This window comes from Atta colombica, unplaced genomic scaffold, assembly GCF_001594045.1.
Source record: "Atta colombica isolate Treedump-2 unplaced genomic scaffold, Acol1.0 scaffold208, whole genome shotgun sequence".
Classification (NCBI taxonomy): Eukaryota; Metazoa; Arthropoda; class Insecta; order Hymenoptera; family Formicidae; genus Atta; species Atta colombica.
In genome coordinates this window covers 238510-260230 of record NW_017259303.1, presented here as the reverse complement: position 1 = coordinate 260230, position 21721 = coordinate 238510, and the positions used below count along the sequence as shown (strand labels likewise).

General features: G+C 35.7%; 1 protein-coding gene across 1 annotated transcript in view; it reads right to left on the bottom strand.

Annotated features, from left to right (window-relative positions):
- Positions 1-21721, bottom strand: part of LOC108687571 (cadherin-87A-like) — a 279899-nt gene that overhangs the window by 148468 nt on the left and 109710 nt on the right. The window contains exon 4 of the mRNA XM_018193424.1: positions 1434-1489. Within this exon, the coding sequence (XP_018048913.1) occupies positions 1434-1489 (56 nt within the window). The remainder of the gene's footprint in view (positions 1-1433; positions 1490-21721) is intronic.

Below are 21721 nucleotides of genomic sequence, written 5' to 3'. Positions count from 1 at the left end.
ATATATATATATATATATATATATATTTTTGTAAGTTGGAGAAAGAGAGGAATAATGTTAGAAGATGAAGAAACGTTAGAACGAAAAGCTTCGCCCGCTTTCTCCAAGAGAAACCATTTCTCGACTTCGTTGAGATACGAAGATGAGGGGAGTTGAGGTGGTACGACAGGGGAAAAAGGTGAAGGTAGATGGAAACGAGAGAAAAAGAAAGGGAGAACGAGAGGGAGAACGAGAGAAAGAGAGAAAAAGAAAGAGAGAGACGAAGGTAGAGCGAAGAGGCAGCTCGCTAGAAGCTTCCTGTTCCTCGCCGGAAGGAGGAAACGCCTTTCCTCCATTCTTGCACACCCCCGTGCACCACCTAACCATTCTCTCATACCATCTCGTATCACTAAGGTAGCCGGTACTTCGGTCTCGTTCACGACAACGAGATATTTAAACAGTCATCCCTTGGCTCGAGTGCAACTCTAGCAATGTGATTTAATATATAATGTATTTTACGTATAGTACATAATTTGTCTCGTACAAACATGCATATATAAATATGACAAAAATTGTAGATAATATTTTCTAATTCTTTTTATTATTCTACATTCTATTCCGATCGAAAAGAATTGAAAGCGATAAATGTCGCTAGATAAGATGACTGTACTAAAATTCATAATGTCAAATTATACTCAATTTTTATTATTTACATAGGTCACCACTACTCCTATTCAATGTATCATTAATTCAATTAAAATCATGGAGTTAAACAATTCAACTAAAAAAATGTATTAAATTTAAGAGAGAGAGAGAGAGAGAGAGAGAGAGAGAGAGAGATTCAAATTTAGTTTATTTTCTTAAAAAAATGCATACACGTTGCTTATTTTGAAACTGACCACAATAAATAGAAATAAATTGATTTATATTTTGACATATATGAAAATTAAAAATAATAAAATGTTATTTAACTCAAAGGATTGAGTTGCCATTGGTCCTTCGATATCTAACAATGTACGTACATAAAAAATCATAAAAAATATTTATTCATAAAAGTAACTCTTTCTTCCTTGGATATATTTCTAAAAATACCGCTATATTCTACCGAGTTTCCCGCAAAACCTTATCCTACTTTCGGTGGTCACATTTCGCTTTTAGAATTCAAACGTGCGCGAGCAGTAAAGCGACGGAAGGATATAACTCCTGCGTTCCTAACGGTCTACGAGTCTTCTGAAACGGCCTAAGAGGAATCAAATAAAATTCTCCTCAGTGACGAGAGGAAGATTCTGACGCGGTTATGAAGCGTCATGCACGTGCTTCGAAGAGAACGCGAAATATCGTCATTTCTCGTAATACGATCTACATATCGCAATGCACGACGTGCGACTGAATAAATTCAGCGAAAAGAAAAAACATGTTGTAGGCCATATAGGCTCACAAAGGGCTAGACTTACCCGTACAAGTGGCCAAAAGACAAATCACCAGCAGAGTCGTTCGCTTCCTGGGCAACCTGCAAGCAGAAGAGGAGAACGGTGATTATTGATTGAGCCCCCTGGGCCAATCGAGAGACGAATCGAGAGAAGAGTAATGCTCGACTTCGACTCGGCGGCTATCAGACTTGCGATTAGACGAATTAATCTCGCGTCATGCTCAACGCGCGCATTGGAACGCGCTTAATTAATTGCGCATTTGTGGCTTTCACGCGGATCTCTCACTCAAGATATTTGCCTATGAGTATTATAGAGTCGAGTGTTAATTTTCTAAAACCAATTTTCAATTCCTATTGCTGAAATGCTTTGTATTTTTAATTCAAGTTATTGTAGAAAGATGAAAAATCGGCAATATATTTTTATTTTTTTATTGTACTACACTCTTAACTTTGTATAACTTTGAGCATGTAGTACTTATAAATTCGAGATACAAATTTCTAAATGAATACGTTTCGAACTACACACTAATAAGAAGGACACACTAATAATAAGGAGTATTAATAGGAAATTCATGAGGTAATGAATATAATTGCAGGTGTCACTCTAATTAAACTCGCGGTACTTTCTTTTGGAGATAGAAGACTTCTCGTACCACGATGTGCGTTATAAATATACCACCAGCATTTCGATTATGTTAACAAACAATCGACAACAGAGTCACATGGAATATAATCAGTTCCAGTACGATCATATAGATGAGATCTGAATCGGGTGATAAATTTTTTCTCCTTGGAGAAAACAATGGATAACTTCTGATTTCAAGATTTCCACCATTTCGACCATTTTTCCTCTCATATTTAGTGGTACTTATAATCTTCGTAATTTACATTAGAGTTTTTTTCAATGTGTATCAATTTTTGGCATATATATATATATATATATATATAACAAGATTAAGAGCGTAATAAATAAATTATATGAAAGACTTTTATATTATTCATTTGTTTGTAAATGTTTTAAATGTGATAGGCAAATAATGCAATTTTAGCAATTATTTGGAAAAACTGAAATTAATATTACAATACTATCCAATTGATGATCGCTCTCAACAGAATAGAAAATATAACAATAACATGTTTCAATTTGTTACACGCAAACTATACGCATATCTGTATTAATGGTTTCAGGAGTGATACGATAAGCGAATCAACCAACGGATAGATGAATAGATAACCGCATTAAGCGGATTATATTCCGTTGAAATATCTCGGCCTGTGCGATCCAATAACAGGTATCATTTGCAACTGCAAGTTAAAAATAAAATCCCAACAATCCCAACTGACATTACAGAGATACGCCATCGTGTCATCGCGTTAAATTTCATGCCGTAAGTGACGTATTTTTATAACGTGGCTTTCGCAATTTTTCGTTGGATCATAAACACCGCTGGTGCTCGTTTCTAACTGACAAAACTCGGTTATCCACCGTCGGAATTGCAATGCTTAAATAAAGTTATGCAACGATACGGACACGATTGTAAATTTGGTTGGAAACTTTAATTAAATTGGGTCAAAACGACGGCGGAATAACCTCAAGGTTAAAATTGCTGTTAAAATGACCGTAAATATAAGAGTATTATCATGATAAGCACATATGCGTTGCGGTAATTATGCGATGTCAACTTTCATATTCATTCTGCAATTAAATTGCTGTATCTACTTAAAATGATAAAACGGTAAAGTAACAAAAGCGTATTTAAATAAAATATAAGAGCTTTTCTTGAAATCAAGTCCTGGAGAATTACGGTTTAAGTTTCATATTAAAACCATTCGTCTAGTATTTGATTATTAAACTACTCTATTCTCTCTTGCAAAATGTGGATCTACAACAAAGTAATGAATATTCAACGGTATAACGGAACAATAAAGTAATGAATATTTAGTAAGAAATAAGTACAGACAGAAAGTTGCCGCATGAGTTCTGAAAACATCGAACAAGACTATACTACACAAGATGTTTTTGAATCAAATAGAGAGAAAAGAGAACTCTCACTCAAAACCTTTTCAAAGATAAAGTTTTAATCAATAAGAGAATAAAGAATTATATTTTCTGTCGAAGTAGATCTTGATGTTTAATATTCATATTATAATTTTCTTATAATTGAACTTATAATTGAACTTATAATTGAAAGTCTTTGTTACAAAACATTCTATACTTGGAAATGCTATACTTGGAAATGCTTGCATATTATTAGACCAGTCGATCAACACAAACTACATATTATTTCCTTCGGCAAACGATAACGGTTCCGTTGGAGAATCTGTGCGGCGATCGGGCGGCAGACCAAGTGACATTTGCCATTACCTGGTGGGTTGACCATAGGTATGTACATGTCTGTTACATACTGCCATGTCGGTTACATAGAACCGCCGTGTCGGTTCGATACAGATCGTCCCATGACATGAACGGTAAACAGTCTTGGGTTAATTGGTGATATCGACTTCGCGTCTGCACCGTCCAACGAGGGCGGAAAAATGAGCAACAAGTTCTCGTGGTTACCTCCGTCTCGCTCTCGGAAAAATTTCAACATCCCGCGGGAAAGTTAGCGCAGAGTGTCCATTTTGTAAAGTACCATTCTGCACGGCAAAAAATTAAAGCTGTTTTTAAAAGAGGAGAGTGGCGCTTGTTCTTGCCCGGCCAAGTTGTTACGATGTAATTTTACAGAAATCTACTAGAAGCTGCGCTACTTAGAAGAGGCAAAAATGAGAGAGATACTGCCCGTGTGCAGCCCATTTTAACTGCAGATGTCGTTAGCAAAATAGAAGTGTACAAAAATGTATAACCTTGTTTAAAAATGATATATGTACACACACACACACACACACACACACACACAAAACTACAATCGCGCTCTGCTGAATTCTTAAACGTTTAAAGAAATTAAGTAAGCAGTTGACAAATAAAGTAGGTATTCGACAAAAAAAAATAATCGTTGAAATCTGTAACAGTCTTTGCCCTATATAAAATGCATTTTTGTACGGATATGTATTTTCCGTGTTCCATAAATAAAGGTGGTTTTAAACAGAACGCAGGGTAATAAATCATGGTTACTGACCATTACGCAGTTATACTGACCACTTGGTTTTACGAATCTCTATTCGAAACAAGCGCAAATTAAGCTGATTTTTCCTCCCCGTTCTTTTTTTTCATTCTTGAACAAAGCATGATAGATTATCTTTAGTGGCATATTTTCAAAAAGAATCTATTATCGTACCTATATATTTGCTTTATTTTTAATATTAAACGCAAGTGCAATAGTCCACAATTTTCCATTTTTTCGTCGAGCGTTAGAATTAATCTCATAAGACGCATTAAGTTGTAAACTTAAGATTGTGACGTCGCCAGGGCAATGACGATGATTGTAATCAGTCTACCTCACATGGAATCATAGTATAATGATACCAAATGCATTGAAATATATACGTCATATCACCATATGCGCGTCGTATCACCTTCGGACACTTGCCCCTTCAATTACGATAATGGTAGGTTTGAGTATTGCTCACACTAATTGCCGCGGGAATTAATTTGAACGTTCGCATGACTATCTTGACGTCACTTTGATAGTGTCGCATTAGGCTAGATAGGTATCCCTATCTAAACCTATTAAAACGGTCGCACATTCTATGGCGTCACATGTGGAGAGGAGGAATACGATGCACGCAATCTTGTCTTAATCGCCATGATAATCAGCGCGACATTCGTTCGTGTTTTTTCATATTAATCGTTTCATTTGACCACCGTCGCGTCTATGCCACCGGCACTATCACTGCCAAAATGCCATTATCCGCCACATGGAATTAGCAGAGAGATAACATTTGCGCGAGAGATAACACTGTGATATTCAGAGTGACGTTTCCATTATCTACCACATGTACTTTCATGGTGCCATGTCGGCACTCGGAACCGACTCGAAATATGACGACGTTTCTCGTCAACGTTCTCAAAACAAGACTTAAGATAGATCATGCGATGTAAAAATTGCATAAGTCAAAAATCACCAAGTTGAGAAGAATAAATTTGATATTTTTCAAAAAATTTTGCATTAATTAAATGGAAAATTAGAAAATCTACACAAATGAAAAATCGCGGTGAAATGAGTTAATTTTCATATGATGTAACTTTACAGTGAACAAGACATCAATAGAAACAAGACTCAATAATGGACAGTTGTAAGCTATATCAAAGATATACTCAGAGAAAAGTTTCTTCAAAACAAATTTATTTGAAACAAAGAAAGTTGTGCATTTGCATACACAGCAAATAATAAAAAATTTCTTTGAACGTCATTTCTTGAAATCAGATAATTTTTTTATCTGATTGTTTCTTGAAATCAAATTTTTATTTTCCTCAAAGATATTTTCAACTTAAAAAATCAACAAAAGAAACGATTTCTTCCATTTAAATATAAACTCCTTTTTTCGGACGTGTAAAACTTATGATCACAGATTACCTTGATACACCAAAACTATTCATTATTGAACCTTGCGTCTATGACGACATCTTTTGTTCACCACATTATAAGCAACATTATGAGTACATTCCTTTTTCGCTTCATTCTTGTTGTATATCAAATATTAAACACGAACAAATTATGCTTACAAGCGCTGTAAGCGAAAACGGAATGTACTTTTTATCTGAAAACTAACTCATTTCACCGAGACCCAATTTTTCATACAATTAGTGTGAAGAGGTCCTTTTAATTAGTCGCATTTTTCGAAAAATTCAGATTCGTAATCACGCGATGCGTACGGTAAAACTCACAGAATTTGATTCGCGTGCAAAAAATACACATATAAAATATGTAATTCAATGAATGCAGGCTGCAACGTTCACCATGTACACGCGAATGTTTTAATCACGATAGAATCCGTGATAAACAAGCTGCAATAGACAGTTCATCAGTGTACAGATAGCGTCTCGCTAACGATTATTATATCTAATCGACATTACGTCAAACATCTACGTATTGCAAAATCTGAAGTAATAACATTAATTTAATCACAGCTTAGTGATGAATTGCTTTATGTATTTTGAAGTACGAGAAATTCTCGGATCTACGACATTAATTAAATTAATTTTATTGGATCATTGCAAAGCAAAATAAAAGAAAATATAACCTAATAAAACTTTGATTCTCTGCTGTTTTTTCGGTGGCTCGTCAAATCAGAGTGCGAGATATTTCAAGATCATCTTCAACGTGCGAGATTTAATTATGAAAACGAGGTCAAGATTAATTATTCAATTATTTCACATTGCAATTGTTCAATTTATTATATTAACATCCATAAGTGAGGAATGTATTTCCTGTTGCATTTACTATAGAAATTACTATTGCGGGCATTTGTCGTTTTCCACCTTCACGCAATGAATCTTTTAATGTTAAATTATACAAATTGGATTATACGCACAAACTCACTCAATGCACTGTGCATTTTGACACATCATATGTGCAACTTCGCCGATTTGCAAATGATCACGTGTTAATCGATTGACGCAGGACATCACAGTTACAATACATCAGCATCATCGCGCGCGAAACAGTTATGTCGCATGCGTTCATGCCGTTACAGCGAGTGGTTCCTATCTCAGAGCATCGTCACGGAACGAGTTTATCTAGCTCTAATTTACACGACCTCGTCTATCATCATCTAAAATAAGTTTCATATATAACTTGAACGTCCAGATAAGAATAGTAAAAGTAGAAAAATGTATGTTATCATAAAATGCATCATCGCTGTCATAAAAAAGTTTCCTTTACGAGGTGAGATATTACATACAGTAGGCATTTTTTAACAGTTATCGCAATGTCTAATGACTATTTAATCCGACGTCAATCTTTTCGCCAAGAAATATACCGTAATAATAAAGTTCAGAGTGAGAAGCCGCAACGAACGAAGTTGGGGTGTAACGAAGTTCGCGAGCCCAGCTAGATTGACGTTGTGGCGTGCATTCTGTCCCAAGTATACAGAATGTGTTCATACATTCTCAAATTAACCGAGCCTGAATTAATCGCATCAACTATTAACATCGCGGCTGTCCATGCAACAAGCAAATTGCATTAATCGCGACTATTTCGCACAAGGTGGAAGAGATAAGGCAGCCGCGGTTGCAGCACTCTCAGCCGTTACTAAGACCGATCGGAAATTATGCAAGCCCGCGCTCGAACTAAAGTTAACACGTCAAGCTCGGCTTCATCGCGACCACGATGTTCCGATGATGCATTACTCCTGACAGACCGGAATTCGATAGTACGAGGTTAATGAGATAACTTGCATCTTGTGCGCTTACGTTGCATCTTCATAAAGCGAATTCGCTGAAGTGTAAAAAAAAAAAATGTGATAAATTTGCATTAATAGGACGTGTCTATTAAATTTAATATCTTTTCTTGTTTATGCAAAAATTATAAAAGTTTTATAAAAGTTTAGGACGCAAAAATTGCCTCTTTTACATGAAAATATTGAATGTAGAGCATTTTAAAAATAGTTAATAATTTATAATTGTTATTAAAATATTTAAAATACCTTATAAGCTGTTATTTAATATTCATTTCCTCATTATCTATATAAATATCAAAATGATTTATTTAAAATCATTCCACACCTCTATCGCGGTAAATTAAGCTTATTCAAAGCACGTAAATCTATCAAAGCGCTTATCATAAATAATAAAATTAAATACTATATTATAACAACAGTGATAGTGAGAGTAAAATTAAAATATGGAATGAACATTGCCATTAATTTATCATAACCAACGTAAGTGCAGATTATATGCAGCTAGTAGTAATAACGATCAGTAAGTGTAATTAATTGGACTCGACGCGAAACACTATTACGAAAATAATATCATCAACGGCGATGAGAGACATAATGACTCTCTGTTGTCAGGTGTATTATAACGCAACGAATGCAATCGCATTTTAGTGCACAAGAGTGCAAATGATATGACAGCGAGATGGCATACGAAGATGGTACGACAGAACCGCTTGTTAACACCGTGCAGTAAACAGCAGAGCGGTGTGTTATGTCGCGCTATAACCCAGTTTTCCTTCCGAGCGTGCACGTTTAATAATGTGCCGAGTTAATTGCATCGATTATTAACATCGTGGCCAGTCGGGTGGCACAAATTGCATTAACGTTGTCGCCGTACGTATGCAAAGCACATTCTAATACCATCGGGAGACATTAGCGAATTATACACTGTCATAATTGCAGCCTGATCTGTAAACTCTTTTACATGTGATATAATAAAATTTCATTCGTTCATCGAGATCGCAAAAACGGTAACATGCAAAGGAAGATAATGGGAATCGTGTATAATAGATCTTTCGCGTAAACGAAGTAAGAATCTTTGACATTACGAAAATTTATTATGATATTCTCTCGTTTTCTTTTAAACTTTAACTAAAAATATTTTAATAAAAAGCAAATTGTGTTTAATGATTAAAATCGTAAGAATCAATCTTAAGAGTAAGGTGCAAAAATTTACACAGGTAATGAAAGATTGCGTTTCAGCAGAAAAAGCAGCTTTACTATTATAAGATTCTTAAATATGACTGGTTCTTACTCTCAGTTCATTACGAATCTAAATGTATAAATCAATCAAATTAAAGACTCTTACAAGTGCAAAGCTGCTTTTTCTTCTAAATACGACTAATGAATCAAGGATTATAACGTATTAGGGCTGTTATTTTTGACAACTTTGAAGAATCAAATCTTCAAAATTAACTTCGAACTATCAAAGTTTAAGATATCCTCGAAGTTTCGAAGCTTCGAAGTTAACTTCAAACTGACAAAGTTTGAGGTTCTCTCAAATTTTCGAAAAATATATTTGTGCAGATAGAAAAAAATAAAAATACATTTGTAAACATATATATTTGTAAATTTTTTAATAAAAATATATTCGTCACTATTAACAATATTAATAATAAATTAATAATTAATATAATTTTGTTTTTCAAAACTTTGAGAGCTTTTAAGCTTGAGAGCCAAAGCTTCAAATTTTCGAATCTTGAAAACGAATTCACCAGCCTTATAATCTACCATCGTGATGTATATATAGAAATACCTTTCTCAATGACTGCAGCTCATTTTCCAAGATTATTTTCTTTACCTCTGTACGTCGTTCGACGTCAAAAGCCATGTATTGAATATGTTATTGACCACATCGCAAATTGACAGGCGGTGTATACCCTCGTCGGCGTTGCAACGCTTGCGCGGTTTGGAAACGAGCGTATGCGCCAATTAGTCGATGTTAAACATCACCATCGTCCCATCGTCGTGCTTATGCGGCGGTGATGGCGGCTATGAAAGTGCCTGCGGACTATTCCGTTTACTTATCGATGCCGCTCCGCAGCAAACAGAGGCGCCTAAGTTACTTCGGCTATGAGAACAGACAGCTTTAATAAAGTTCAACGTGGATTGTGTATACTGGCGCTGTATTACGCATTAGAGCTGCCCGAGTAACACGAGCTTTCATTATTCAGGTGGGAAGCGCACGGAATCCACCATGCGACGACGATGGTAAATTGTGGTCGCCCGCTTAAAATTATCCGTCGAAAGACGATCATTTCCGAATAATCTAATCTTCGGCCACGGAATGTTTCTTTTCGCTTTCTATGCAATATCGCGACTATATCGAGTTGATGAGATTGAATTTCCAATATTTAAAACGAGACTAAATGTTTTTTGTTTTTATATTATGCCATTGAGAGGAACGTTTTGTATGAATAACCATAATTCTGTTGATATGTAAATTACAAAAATTTTCTCATTTTTTATTAATTAAAAAATTGTATTGTTTTAATGAAAATTTAGTTTAATTAACGAAATGTTAATTAGAACAACACAATTTTTAAATTAAAAAATAAGAAAGTTTTTGTAATTCACACAAAATTATGGTTATTCATACAAAACATTTCTCTCAGTGATGGCACTATACATCTTTCTCCGTAACGGAAATATTTCACATTGAATATTTTATCATTTGGAATTTTCTCGTCGAAAATATTTTATAACGTTTCCCACGTCTCAAAGAGTAGATTTTCTATCAGCGCGATGGAAGCTCGCTCGGTAAAGTCGCGGCAAAGCACGTATGAAAAGATACGTGCCGGTCAGTGGACGATACTCTCCAGCTGCGACACACTCGTAATTCATAAAACGCGAGAAGGAACATCTTAAGAGTGCATCCCTCTCGTTAGATGCAACAGGGACGCCGGATTCTGTGGATGCTTGAAATCCTTTCATCTCACCGGAGTCTGCGCCGGGGCTCTTGCATCAAACAGATTAAATTAAGAATACACAGGAGCGCACAGAAATTCATATATTCCTTTCGTCGAGACGACGGGACGCTCTGTAATTTGCCGCTCCTTAATTAAGTTATCCTCGCAACGACGACGTCGCCTAGCCTTGCGTCGTTGTACGCGACGTCGTATTGTTAGCAACTTTCCTCGTGAAACGGACATGTTTAATAAAGGCCCTGGCGTTGATTGCATAAATTATTAACGTCTGCCAGAATAACACGTTCGTGCACGCCCGCATCGACACGCTCGTGAGATTCTCGGAAATTTCGCTGCAGCCTCCTTCATACGGAATGACGTCTCTAACGAGACTTCTTGACACTCGCAGAGAATAGAAATGTCGGCTAAATGCCAATAAAGACATATCTTAAATTACAGTGAGAAATACCTAAAATTTCACATTTGCAGAAATACCATTTTCCTCGGAATATCATTTTCTCCATTTATTGGAAGGAGAAAAGAATCTCTTTTCAGCAGTATTTTCTTGATGACGCGAGATTTTAGATGTTTTTTCCTCTCACTGCAATTTCAAATGTCCTTTCTGATATTTTTAATAATTTGCTTACAAAAATGCTGCGATTTAAGATATCATTACCAATGTTTAGCTGTTTGTCTAGCTTGCGCTACATGTGTGTGTATATATATATATATATATCCTTCTACATTTACAAGACATTGCGTAACTGTGCCTCTCTGCAAATACATTCGAAATGCGCGTGTGCTAATTGTGCAAAGTGTATCATATCACAACATATCTAGATGAATGTATTTACATATTTAACTACATCATTTGCGGCTGTAAAGCGAGGACGAACCTGAAAATCGGGGCTGCCAGTTCAAGACGATTATGCTCAATTGCGTGGAATGAAGCGTATATCACTCGCGATTAATCTCACATTTTCCAGTTTTCTCTCTTTCACTACAAAATAAAATATTAAAGGCGATTCTCGTCCAACGCACGTCGCAGATTGTAATACCATACCATTTGGTAAGCATACCATTTGGGTTTGAATCCTGATTTCCAATCTCTATTTCCTATTTCCTCGATTCTATTTTCCACCTAAGTATTTCTCTCGGCGCTTGTTCTGCTTATCTCGCCGTAGGGCACGGAATTATCAAACGATTTAGCACTCACTGGAACACGATTTATCGCGCTGCTTATCCAACGGACGTTGCATTAATCAGGTTAAAGTCTGTTCGGCGTCCCGGCAACCAATGGCGGGACGAGGAAAACGACTTTATCAAGGACTTTATCAGGATAATCGAATGAAAGTGTCTGACTGAAGTGAGTGTGTTGTGTGCGCCACCGCGTTCGTGTCGTATACCTGACGAAGTGCCGAACCATCTAGCGACGAAGTGTATAGCCTGACGAAGTGACTATTTCCGGCGCCGTACCTCGGTCCCGTGAATCACAATCGACAGTGCCAACCAATTCGGTATCCGTAAAAATTGCGGCTCCTTTCCGTGCCGGGAAGAGCTCTGAGAACGGCATTATTCGCGTCGTGCCGGTTATGTGGCGACCGCTTTAGAGATAGAATTCTGAACGAGCCATTGCATGGAATAGTAGTATAGGTCAATAACTGTAAGAGTCCGACGCGTAACATTCTTCGTCTACCTACAATCCTGCAAAAGACCTGAGATCCTTTATTGTTTCAGTAGTTATTATTTGAAACATCGAATGAAATACAATTAAAGGAATACGCAGCGGAAATATACCAGCTTCTAAAAATATTCAAAAATGAATTTAAGAAAATATGAACAGTAAAATAAGAAAGGAAATATTTTTAACGCAAGTCTGCCCTACAAAATTGAATTATAGTAAATTCTAGATGCAGCATAATGTAAATTTTTGTCAAAATATGCAATGCTGATTATGCAAATGTAAAAAATTCACTCATTCTTCTGGCAACTTCCACTCTTTCATCTCTGCAAGTCTAACCAAGAGCGGTGGGAGTAATTTTTGTGCGATTTCATTAGAATGGTACTTTGGTGTCAAATAGATCCGGATTCGTGCATACATATTGTGCCTGATCCCTGGTGACCGCGCACGTTCAGTCACGCCGTAGGAAATTAAACGTCAGATCGCGTCGCGATATTACGCGCTGTTCGTTTTAAGCCTTTGGTCGCGTTGAATTATGGACACATCCCTGAGTATACACTGTATTAAGCAAAATGGAGATTGAATTTTCGACATTCGTACCGATTCCTGAGAAAAATAATGCAAAGTCATCACTAATATCTAGACTTAGTCTTTAAATTCACAAAATGTCTTTAAACTCACAAAATAATATTAAAATACTATTACTATTACTGTAAAAATGTAATTATATAATAGAAAAAAAATATTTGTTAATTTTAGACTAAAAGAGTTTAGCTTCACAATCTTTTTCTCTTTTCTCTGCAAGCAATGTCGTTCCAAACATATTATATATTGAAAGAAAATTTATATTAGAAGAATTATTAAGTTTCGAATTCTATTATTCTATTATTCTATTTGTGAGTCTCCTTCTATCTTCTTTATACTTTTTGTTAATTAAATATTTAAGGCTGCACAATTAGTAATAAAAAAAATTGTATATTTTATATATATGTTGAAAATGATCCATTCACATTCTATGTTAAATGTTGAATTTTTTAACATATTTGAATGTTAATTTAACATAATTATATTATTTAAGGTTTGTGTAAAATTGATACTCAATGTTTCTTACTGTCAAAATGACACAATTTATAAGTAAGTGAACATAAAAATAATGTGTTTTAAAACGTAAATTTGAATAAAATATGTGTTAATTTAACACATCATAAATGTTAATTTTCTGAAAAAAAAACTCCAGGATATTTTCCCACGATATTTTTACTATATCGATATTATCTTTCTTTGTATTTATTCTCTTACATAATATTTGTGTTACCTTCAAATATATTCATCTTGTGTAAAATTAACTCAAAAATTTGAATGGATCATTTCGGACATGCGATTTATGTTAAATTCAATACATTTTTGCAACTGTGTGGTATTTTTTTTAATTTTACCAAGTTTAGATTTAAACGATTAACAAGCGGCTACAGCTTTGAATTGTAAAAGGAGACACAAAATTACGAGTTTTTTTTATCACCTTTGCTCTATAATCAGCCCGATATCATGCTATTTACGTAACAGCTGGGATCGTCGAAAGAATAAACATCCTCGATTGTACAGCGTTTCCCTTCTCGAAAAGTCATTAACGAAATAGAATCTATCGTTGCTACTTTTTCGTCTCGCAATGTCGGTACTCGTCTCAACGCAACGCGATGCACCTGCGTATTTCACGAAGTATTTCAACTAATTAGAGCGCCGTTCTTCCTCGCGCTCATCATCCTTTTTATTCCGCCAGTTCGTTTCAGCGGTCAAGCTGTATGATCCACGTTCGTGGAAACCTGCATTAACTTCTGCGCATAAATTGTGACTTGATAACGCGTTCTTTTTTTACGGTGCCCAGCTGTTCCGTGACCGTACTAATTGCCGCAAAAAATATGCAGAGCGGTCGCTGGCGGATGTCCTTTTAGATCTAGCGAGTGCTAGACATCAAAGGATGTCCTTTTAGATCTAACTATTATACCATCGAACATTATAAGTCTCTCGGCTTTTCCATTAGTTTTAGTGAACATTATTTTAACGTAATTTCAACATAACGCTTAATTAGAAGAATCTTTGTGAAAAAAACTCTCTCGGGATCTTTATAAAAAAAATATCATTCTACCAACTTATGCTTTCTAACATCAATGAAACTCCAATTTTTACAAAAAAATATTGACTGCTCGTGTAATATCAAAATTAAAAAAAAAAAATAAGATAAAAATGTCCTCTCGCATTTCACTGTAACGTTACGTGGATGGTTTAACCTGCGCCGAGATCGTTGTTAAATCCTGACGCGTTTACACGCGCAAGTCAAACATGAGTGTTCGATGAAAACAGCGCAGCTTGTACATTTTATGAAATTGTTTTATCGTGCTAGCGAAAAATACGAAATATTTCACCCGGTGTTATGCCGATCTTGCGCGTTCCGTCCGATCGGACTGAAAAGTCGGAAGCTTCGCATCCGGTTCGATTTATAAAATCTGTCGAATGCGACCCGCCGAAACTTTCGTAATCGGGAACGAGAAAGTTCACACGAGCTCAAGTGCAGAGATTCTACTATCGGGCAACAATATACAGTGACATCTTGCCTCTTGAAAACAGAAGTTATACGAAACAAAAGAAAGAAAGGGGCAAATTTATCTTTCGGCTATCTCTTCCTCGTTTTCTTTCATTGTATCAAAATGTCTTGTCTCTTAAAAAAATAACTCACAATAAATATTTATAAAAGAAATCTACTAAATCATATTTGATTCAGGAGTTAAGTAATTGTATAAATAAAGTTTCCGTCGCCCTGAGAAACGAAAGGACTTGCAGGATAGGAGTTGTTAAAATGTAAAATTTTAATGAGATTTTACCGCTGTTGTAATAATACGAGATTCCACCACGAGTTTGTGCACCTATCGCGTATGCAGATGAAATGTAAAGAAAATCGAAGTTTATATTGAGGACAACATTAAACCTCAAAGATGTCTAAAAAAAGTGCTTAGGGATATCATTAATTACATTTTTGGTTCAAAAATTTTGAAAAAATGATCCATGCGCGTATGTTTATAAAAGGGCTACCGTTGGAAAGAGGATAATCTGTAGATTTCGAAAATGATAGGGTGCCACCTTTAAGTGATCACAACCCTCTGGCAGCCAGGGTAAAGAGGGTGAGTAATGAATAAATTTGTTTTTTTGTTCATTAAATGCACCCACAATAACCATCAGTGGCTGCGTCCTTGTTCACCGCTTAGAGCCGCGTTCAGCTCCTTCTCTTTTGAACTCGCCTTCGCCGGCCGAAATGGATTTTTAAAATGCTGGCAATCCTCACTTTGGACCAGTTTTTTAAAGGTAATCCTATTCCGTCGTAAAAAGTAAACATTAAGGTACAATCTAATGCAAAAATTATTGAACTATGCGATGGGCGCATTTAATGAACAAAAATTCATTCATTACTCACCCTCTTTATCCTGGCTGCCAAAGGGTTGTGATCATTTTAAAGGTGGCATCTTCGTAATCTGCAGATCATCCCCTTTTTAACGGTCCTTTTATAAATATACGCGATGGCTTATTTTTTCAAAATTTTTGAATCAAAAATGTTGTAATAATGATATCCCTGACCACTTTTTTTTAAACATCCTTGCGGTTTAATGTTGCCTTTAATACGAACTTCAATTTTTTTTTTACATTTCATCTGCATACGCGATAGGTGCACAAACTCGCGGTGGGGTCTTGGATTATAACTTGAATTAGACTCAACTTGTATTTTTTGCTGTGGCAAGTAACATCCAAATTGAATAGGAAAGTAACACATGTTTAAGTACATTACTTAGCTTTATATCGATTAAGACTTGAAATGTAAAATGTACGATTAGCGAGATATAATATATTTTTATATAGCGCTTTATGTAACAAAAACGGCGACATATATATTTTCTAGAGATATTAAGTCAGAGCCAGAATTGATGATCTCGTTAGGCGGAAAATCCTAGGGGGTTCGTAGAGGTAATAGAAAAGGGAGAGGAGTTCAGTAGGTATTAGAGAGAAAAGGGAAGTAACAGATACACACACCGCCGAATACGAGTAGTGCATACAGAAACTCGTTCGACCTTTATCACAGTTGGAAGTAAATCCACCCATCCCCGGCTTTAATCCCTTTTAAATAGTAATTAATACGTTCGAGTTATCGCGAGTTATTAACCAATGTAATTTAGAGAGACGCACTGCATGTAAATCCCTACTAGACCGTTCGCCATCCATTCAAGAAACTTGGAAAGAATTTTAATCTGAATTACTCCACATTTCACACGTTTCACTCGTGACCTAAACGCTTCCTTGGGATTCCGTGGAAAATTTATTTGCACGAAGGAAAGCTCACAATCAGATTGGATAAACGTGTGTATGACGTTGTTCCAGACTCGACAAGAAGTAACAGAAACACTGTGACAAATAATCACTATCGATGGCGCCGCAGTGTGAGTGAAAAATGGAAAACGTGACATTGCGTTTTACCAAAGTGTGAAACGTTTGCCAGATATTCCGTGGAAAATTTGTTTCGTGAAATCGCAGCTGAGATCGGACAAATGTCGCATCGTTTTCACAAGCACGACAAAAAGCAACAGGAAAAATACGACAAATGATACCACGCGTGCTATCAACGCCAATCGAAAAAAAAAGGGAAATATAAAACACAACTTGTATAAATGTCATGTAGTGCGAGGGTTGATTGCGAGCCTCGTTGGAAACAGCGCGGAGAGCCCTGTTTTGAACTCGATCTTTTGGCCTCTTTACGTGTAAAATGCTTTTCCGTTCTCAGGAACCGCAATTGGCTTTGAGCGGAAGGTCTGCAGATGCGTTTCCGTTTACATAAAAAGAAAATCACGTTTATGCTTTTATTAGCGCGGCGTTTTCTCAAAATGGAGACTGCACCTTGCACGCTTTCGTAGCCAGGCGCGACGGGTTGCAACACCTAGATAGAACCGCATTCTGTAAGGCTGGTAATTATGCATTGACTGCTTAATGGATGCAGTGCAGGCGAGCCATCCAGAGGATCCGCGAATGCATAAGCTTTTCGCTGACGAGAAACTTTGTCGGCTTGCCGGTATATTTGCGTGAAACGAAATGTACACAATCATAAAAATATAAGAAAATACTGCAGGAGTTTTAATTCTCATTACAAGCAAAACTTATGAAAAGCAGAGCTTACAAAGCACAATTTTTTTAGCGCTTATATTTAAACAATATTTCGGCAAAAATATATACAGGGTTGTCACAAATTCTTCATCTTAAAATTCTGTAACTTTTTCATAATTTTCAGACAGAATTTCATGATTTTCCCTGATGCTTCTAATAATATTTTCAAATTTATTATTTTCTTAATTTGAAAAACCGTCAAATATTTGAGCAATTTAATATAGCAATGTAAATTACAATTAAGATTGCTGACACTATACTTGCACAGTTAATTTGATAGTATTTCAAAATAATATATGCATATTAAACTTCTTTAAAGTTAAAATTTTTTATTTTCTAGAGAATTTTACAAAATTCCTTAACTTTTCTCTGATTTCTCTGGCTGTTTTCGATTTTCCCGACATTTCCCTGATTTTCTACTTTGTGGCTAATAATGATACTTCTTACGTCTATGAATCCTTTTATCACGAATTCCACTCTGCGGCATTGTCCTCTAAATATAAAAGCGGATCTTTTAGATCGGCACAAACGCATTATTAAACCAATTCTTATATCGCATATAAATATGCTTCGTACGTTTATAGAGGCATTTCACCAAGAAATCCGCGAGTACGTTGAAAACTCGAAGAATTCTCTTTGTAACGCACAATTTTGACTTTATAAATAATACTCACTATGTATCCATAATTCAAGATCTGGCACAGTGGACCGTTTCGTGATAAAATTTTAATAAATCCCACGCGGCGCTTTTAATTCACGGAAAAATCATATTACTGTTCTGTAAAAGATTCCATTACGTTACTCGACGTACAAAGAAAAGCGCGCGGTCCTATTTCAAAAATTGCAGGTAAATCGTGATGCACGGATTAAGGCGTTTTGGATTTACATGAGTAAATCCGCGGCGAAATTTAATATCGCTCTTGGTATTCTCGCTGAAAAGTCTAATATCTGAGCGGCAATCAAAAATGAAATAAAAGAAATCAGTGAATATATGAAAATGTCTCGCGAAGATTTGTCTCGCCTACGAGAATTTCGACTGTCTGTTCAAGAATAATGTGATCTTTGATTGTACGATGCAGAAGTTCGGTAACTGCAATTCGCGTTTAGAGCATGAGTCTAATACGCAAGCGGATTCTCGCGGCATTTCCCGCGAGGGACGCGAGGAGAGATTAATTGGTGCGCGATTTAACGACCCCGACCTCTTCTTTGCGCTCAAGAGAGCTAATTATTCTCCATATACACCCTATACATATAGAGGTCGACGTTCAAATTTCGTGGTCGTCGTGAAGAACGGGACAACGAGTACTTTTACTCTCTTGTCTTCTTCCTTTTTTGGGCGTGTCGCAGGTGTTAATTAGCAGTTTCGTGCCATTCAGCTTAATTGAATGCGATGCTAGCTGCAGTTAGCAATTCAGAACATTCTTTGAGACTTTTGCAATTATGTTGATTGCTCCTCCTTTTTCCAAGATACGTATTAAAAGTACATTGCTAATAATTAGTAAGTATCGAGAATTACATTGTTCCTTCGTAAAAGGAACAATGCCAAGTCAGTATGTTTTGCAATTCTCAATACATACTGATTATTATGCAACGCACTCTACTTTGTAATTTGTTCATTATATATATTTTACTATTACACTCATTAAAATCTTATAAAGCAATTATTTTTATAATAGACAGACGAGTGTTTCAAAATGTCGAATCCACATCCATAGAAAGACTAATCTTTCTGTCATCACATAAGCTGCAACTTAATCATGAACTTGACTTTGGGAGAACATTAAGATTTTATAAAGTAAAAGATATTTATAAAGATTTTATAAAGTAAAAAGTATTTAAGTAGAAAGTAAAAGATTGATTTCTGTAACGTTAAACATTAAAACGCAGGTAAACGGTTTTTTAAAAATTAAAAATCTAACACTGAGTTCTAGCGACGTGTTTACGTCAATATTTTACAAAAGTTTCAAAAGCTTGATAACGAATTGATTTTATTGACTATATGTACATTTGATCTGCAATAACTATTGACAGTTATTTAAATTATTTTTGTTTTTGTCATTTGATATGTCACTTACGAATACTATTTTTCTCGTTAACTTCGTAACCCGTTTGTATCTGATTGGACACATTGTCAGTCATTGTAACGATAGCTTTCTTTTGACAATTGTAATATCGTACTTTTTGCAATTTTTACTTATTTCGAGGTCTTATATGCGGTCATGGTTGCAGTGAGTAAACAAAATTAATTTTTCTTTACGATCGTTAAAATTGGACTCAAAATATTCACTAATATTTCACACTTGATAGTTCGTTTAGTAATAAGAATTATTTAACGATTCACTCTTCAATATGCAAATTGCAAGAGGTTCTATCTGCTGCACACTACAACTGAATTTGGTGTGAACACTGCGTGCATAATGAATTATCTGAAATTTTGGATATCCCTGAAAGCTTGAATTGAGCTAAAACATCCGGACGTCTTATTTGATTACATAAGAAGAATTTAAATAAAATTTACTTGATTAAGTTATAGCACACGAATTATTATGCAAGATTTTTACTCTCACTCGCCCTTTAATGAATTTTTACTTATTAAAGGAATTGTTGAATTTTTATAGTGAATATATACAAGTATAATATATATATATAAATAGCGGACCTATATAATTAATTTGATGTCAAATGTTTATTTATGATAATCAATGTACATTGAGAGAAAAGTTTAATGTTTGCGATTATAATTGCACGATAAAATAATTATGGTTAAAAGCTTCATTTTGTAGTTATTATTGTTATAATGTTAATGATAATTATTATATTTAATTTTATTAAACAAATATATATACAGAGTTGGCACCGAAAACGATTGCAGTTATATTGATTATAATTAAATTACACATATAATTGTAACCAAATTTTTCTCTCAGTGTAATTTCACGCAAGCGAAAGAAATTACGAGTTATGCTTCGTGAAAACAAGTTTGAGAAATGGAGCATCGATCGATTTTATTTTCGTTAAGTAAAATTTTCGCTTCATCCTCATAATAAGACGAACGAAATGTGTCGGCTGATGCGAACGAGATGCGCTGCAGCTAATTGAATTGCAATGCCCGTAGTCGACTAATGAACCGTGCAAAGCCGTGGCTATCCGTGCCTACGTAACGCGCGCGCGCGCGCTACATTGGAAACATCAAACGCGGTGCGTGTTGGCGGCAGATATCGAAAATGGATATTAAATTTTCAATGTCGGAGGCGGATGTTACCCGACGGAAACGACCGCGAATCGAATTGGACGCGAAATGTCCGGGGCTTTGCGAGAGCCGGGCGCAACCCCCGTAGCGCAGGCACGACGATGCGGCCTTGTTAATCCGATAAAAACTCATTATGAAAATGTCAATGACAAAACTCCACGCCATGGGAGGCCACGTCCGCCGGCGATTTTACATCATTATCGGGAGAAAATACGCGCGTCGTTGTCCAAACACGGCAGTTGCTAAGGGGATAATCTTGAAATTAAATATGAAAAAATGTGAAAGTTCAATTAAAAAATTCGACGGAAGAATTGAGGAAATAACGAAAATACATAGAAATGGAAAAAAATAATTTCGATTATTCATCGTTGAAAGAAAAATACGTGATTTCAGGGGATTACATCAATTTCAACGTGTTCGAAGTACACGTGCGGGATCTGCTCCGCTGCGGCTTACGAAACACGCCAGAATTTACGGCCGGCACGCGATGCGGCAAACGAAAACCGGTTTATCTATGCGTCCCGCTAAGTGCATTCAGCAGTAACGTCCATATTTGACCAACGTCGAAGCGTTGCTGTTGCGACCGATAATGGGCATCGAAACACGATTCCTGGCACGTCATCAACTCGAATTTCTGTTTCCAGTTTAATTTGCCAGGCTTACTACTAACGTAGGCTCGCATTTGTCAAGAGATCACATAAAGTAAGATTTAATATTAATATAAGTAAGATTTAATATTAATATGTCACATAAAAAACACAAAGCAACAAGCAATCTCTTAATAGTACAAATCTCTGAAAAATCAATAAAAATTAGCACATCAAATTTTTTTACATTTCTACACTGCAAATTCAAGTATTGTAATAAGTGCTCTCATATGATTTAATTTTAGTGAAATAACACTA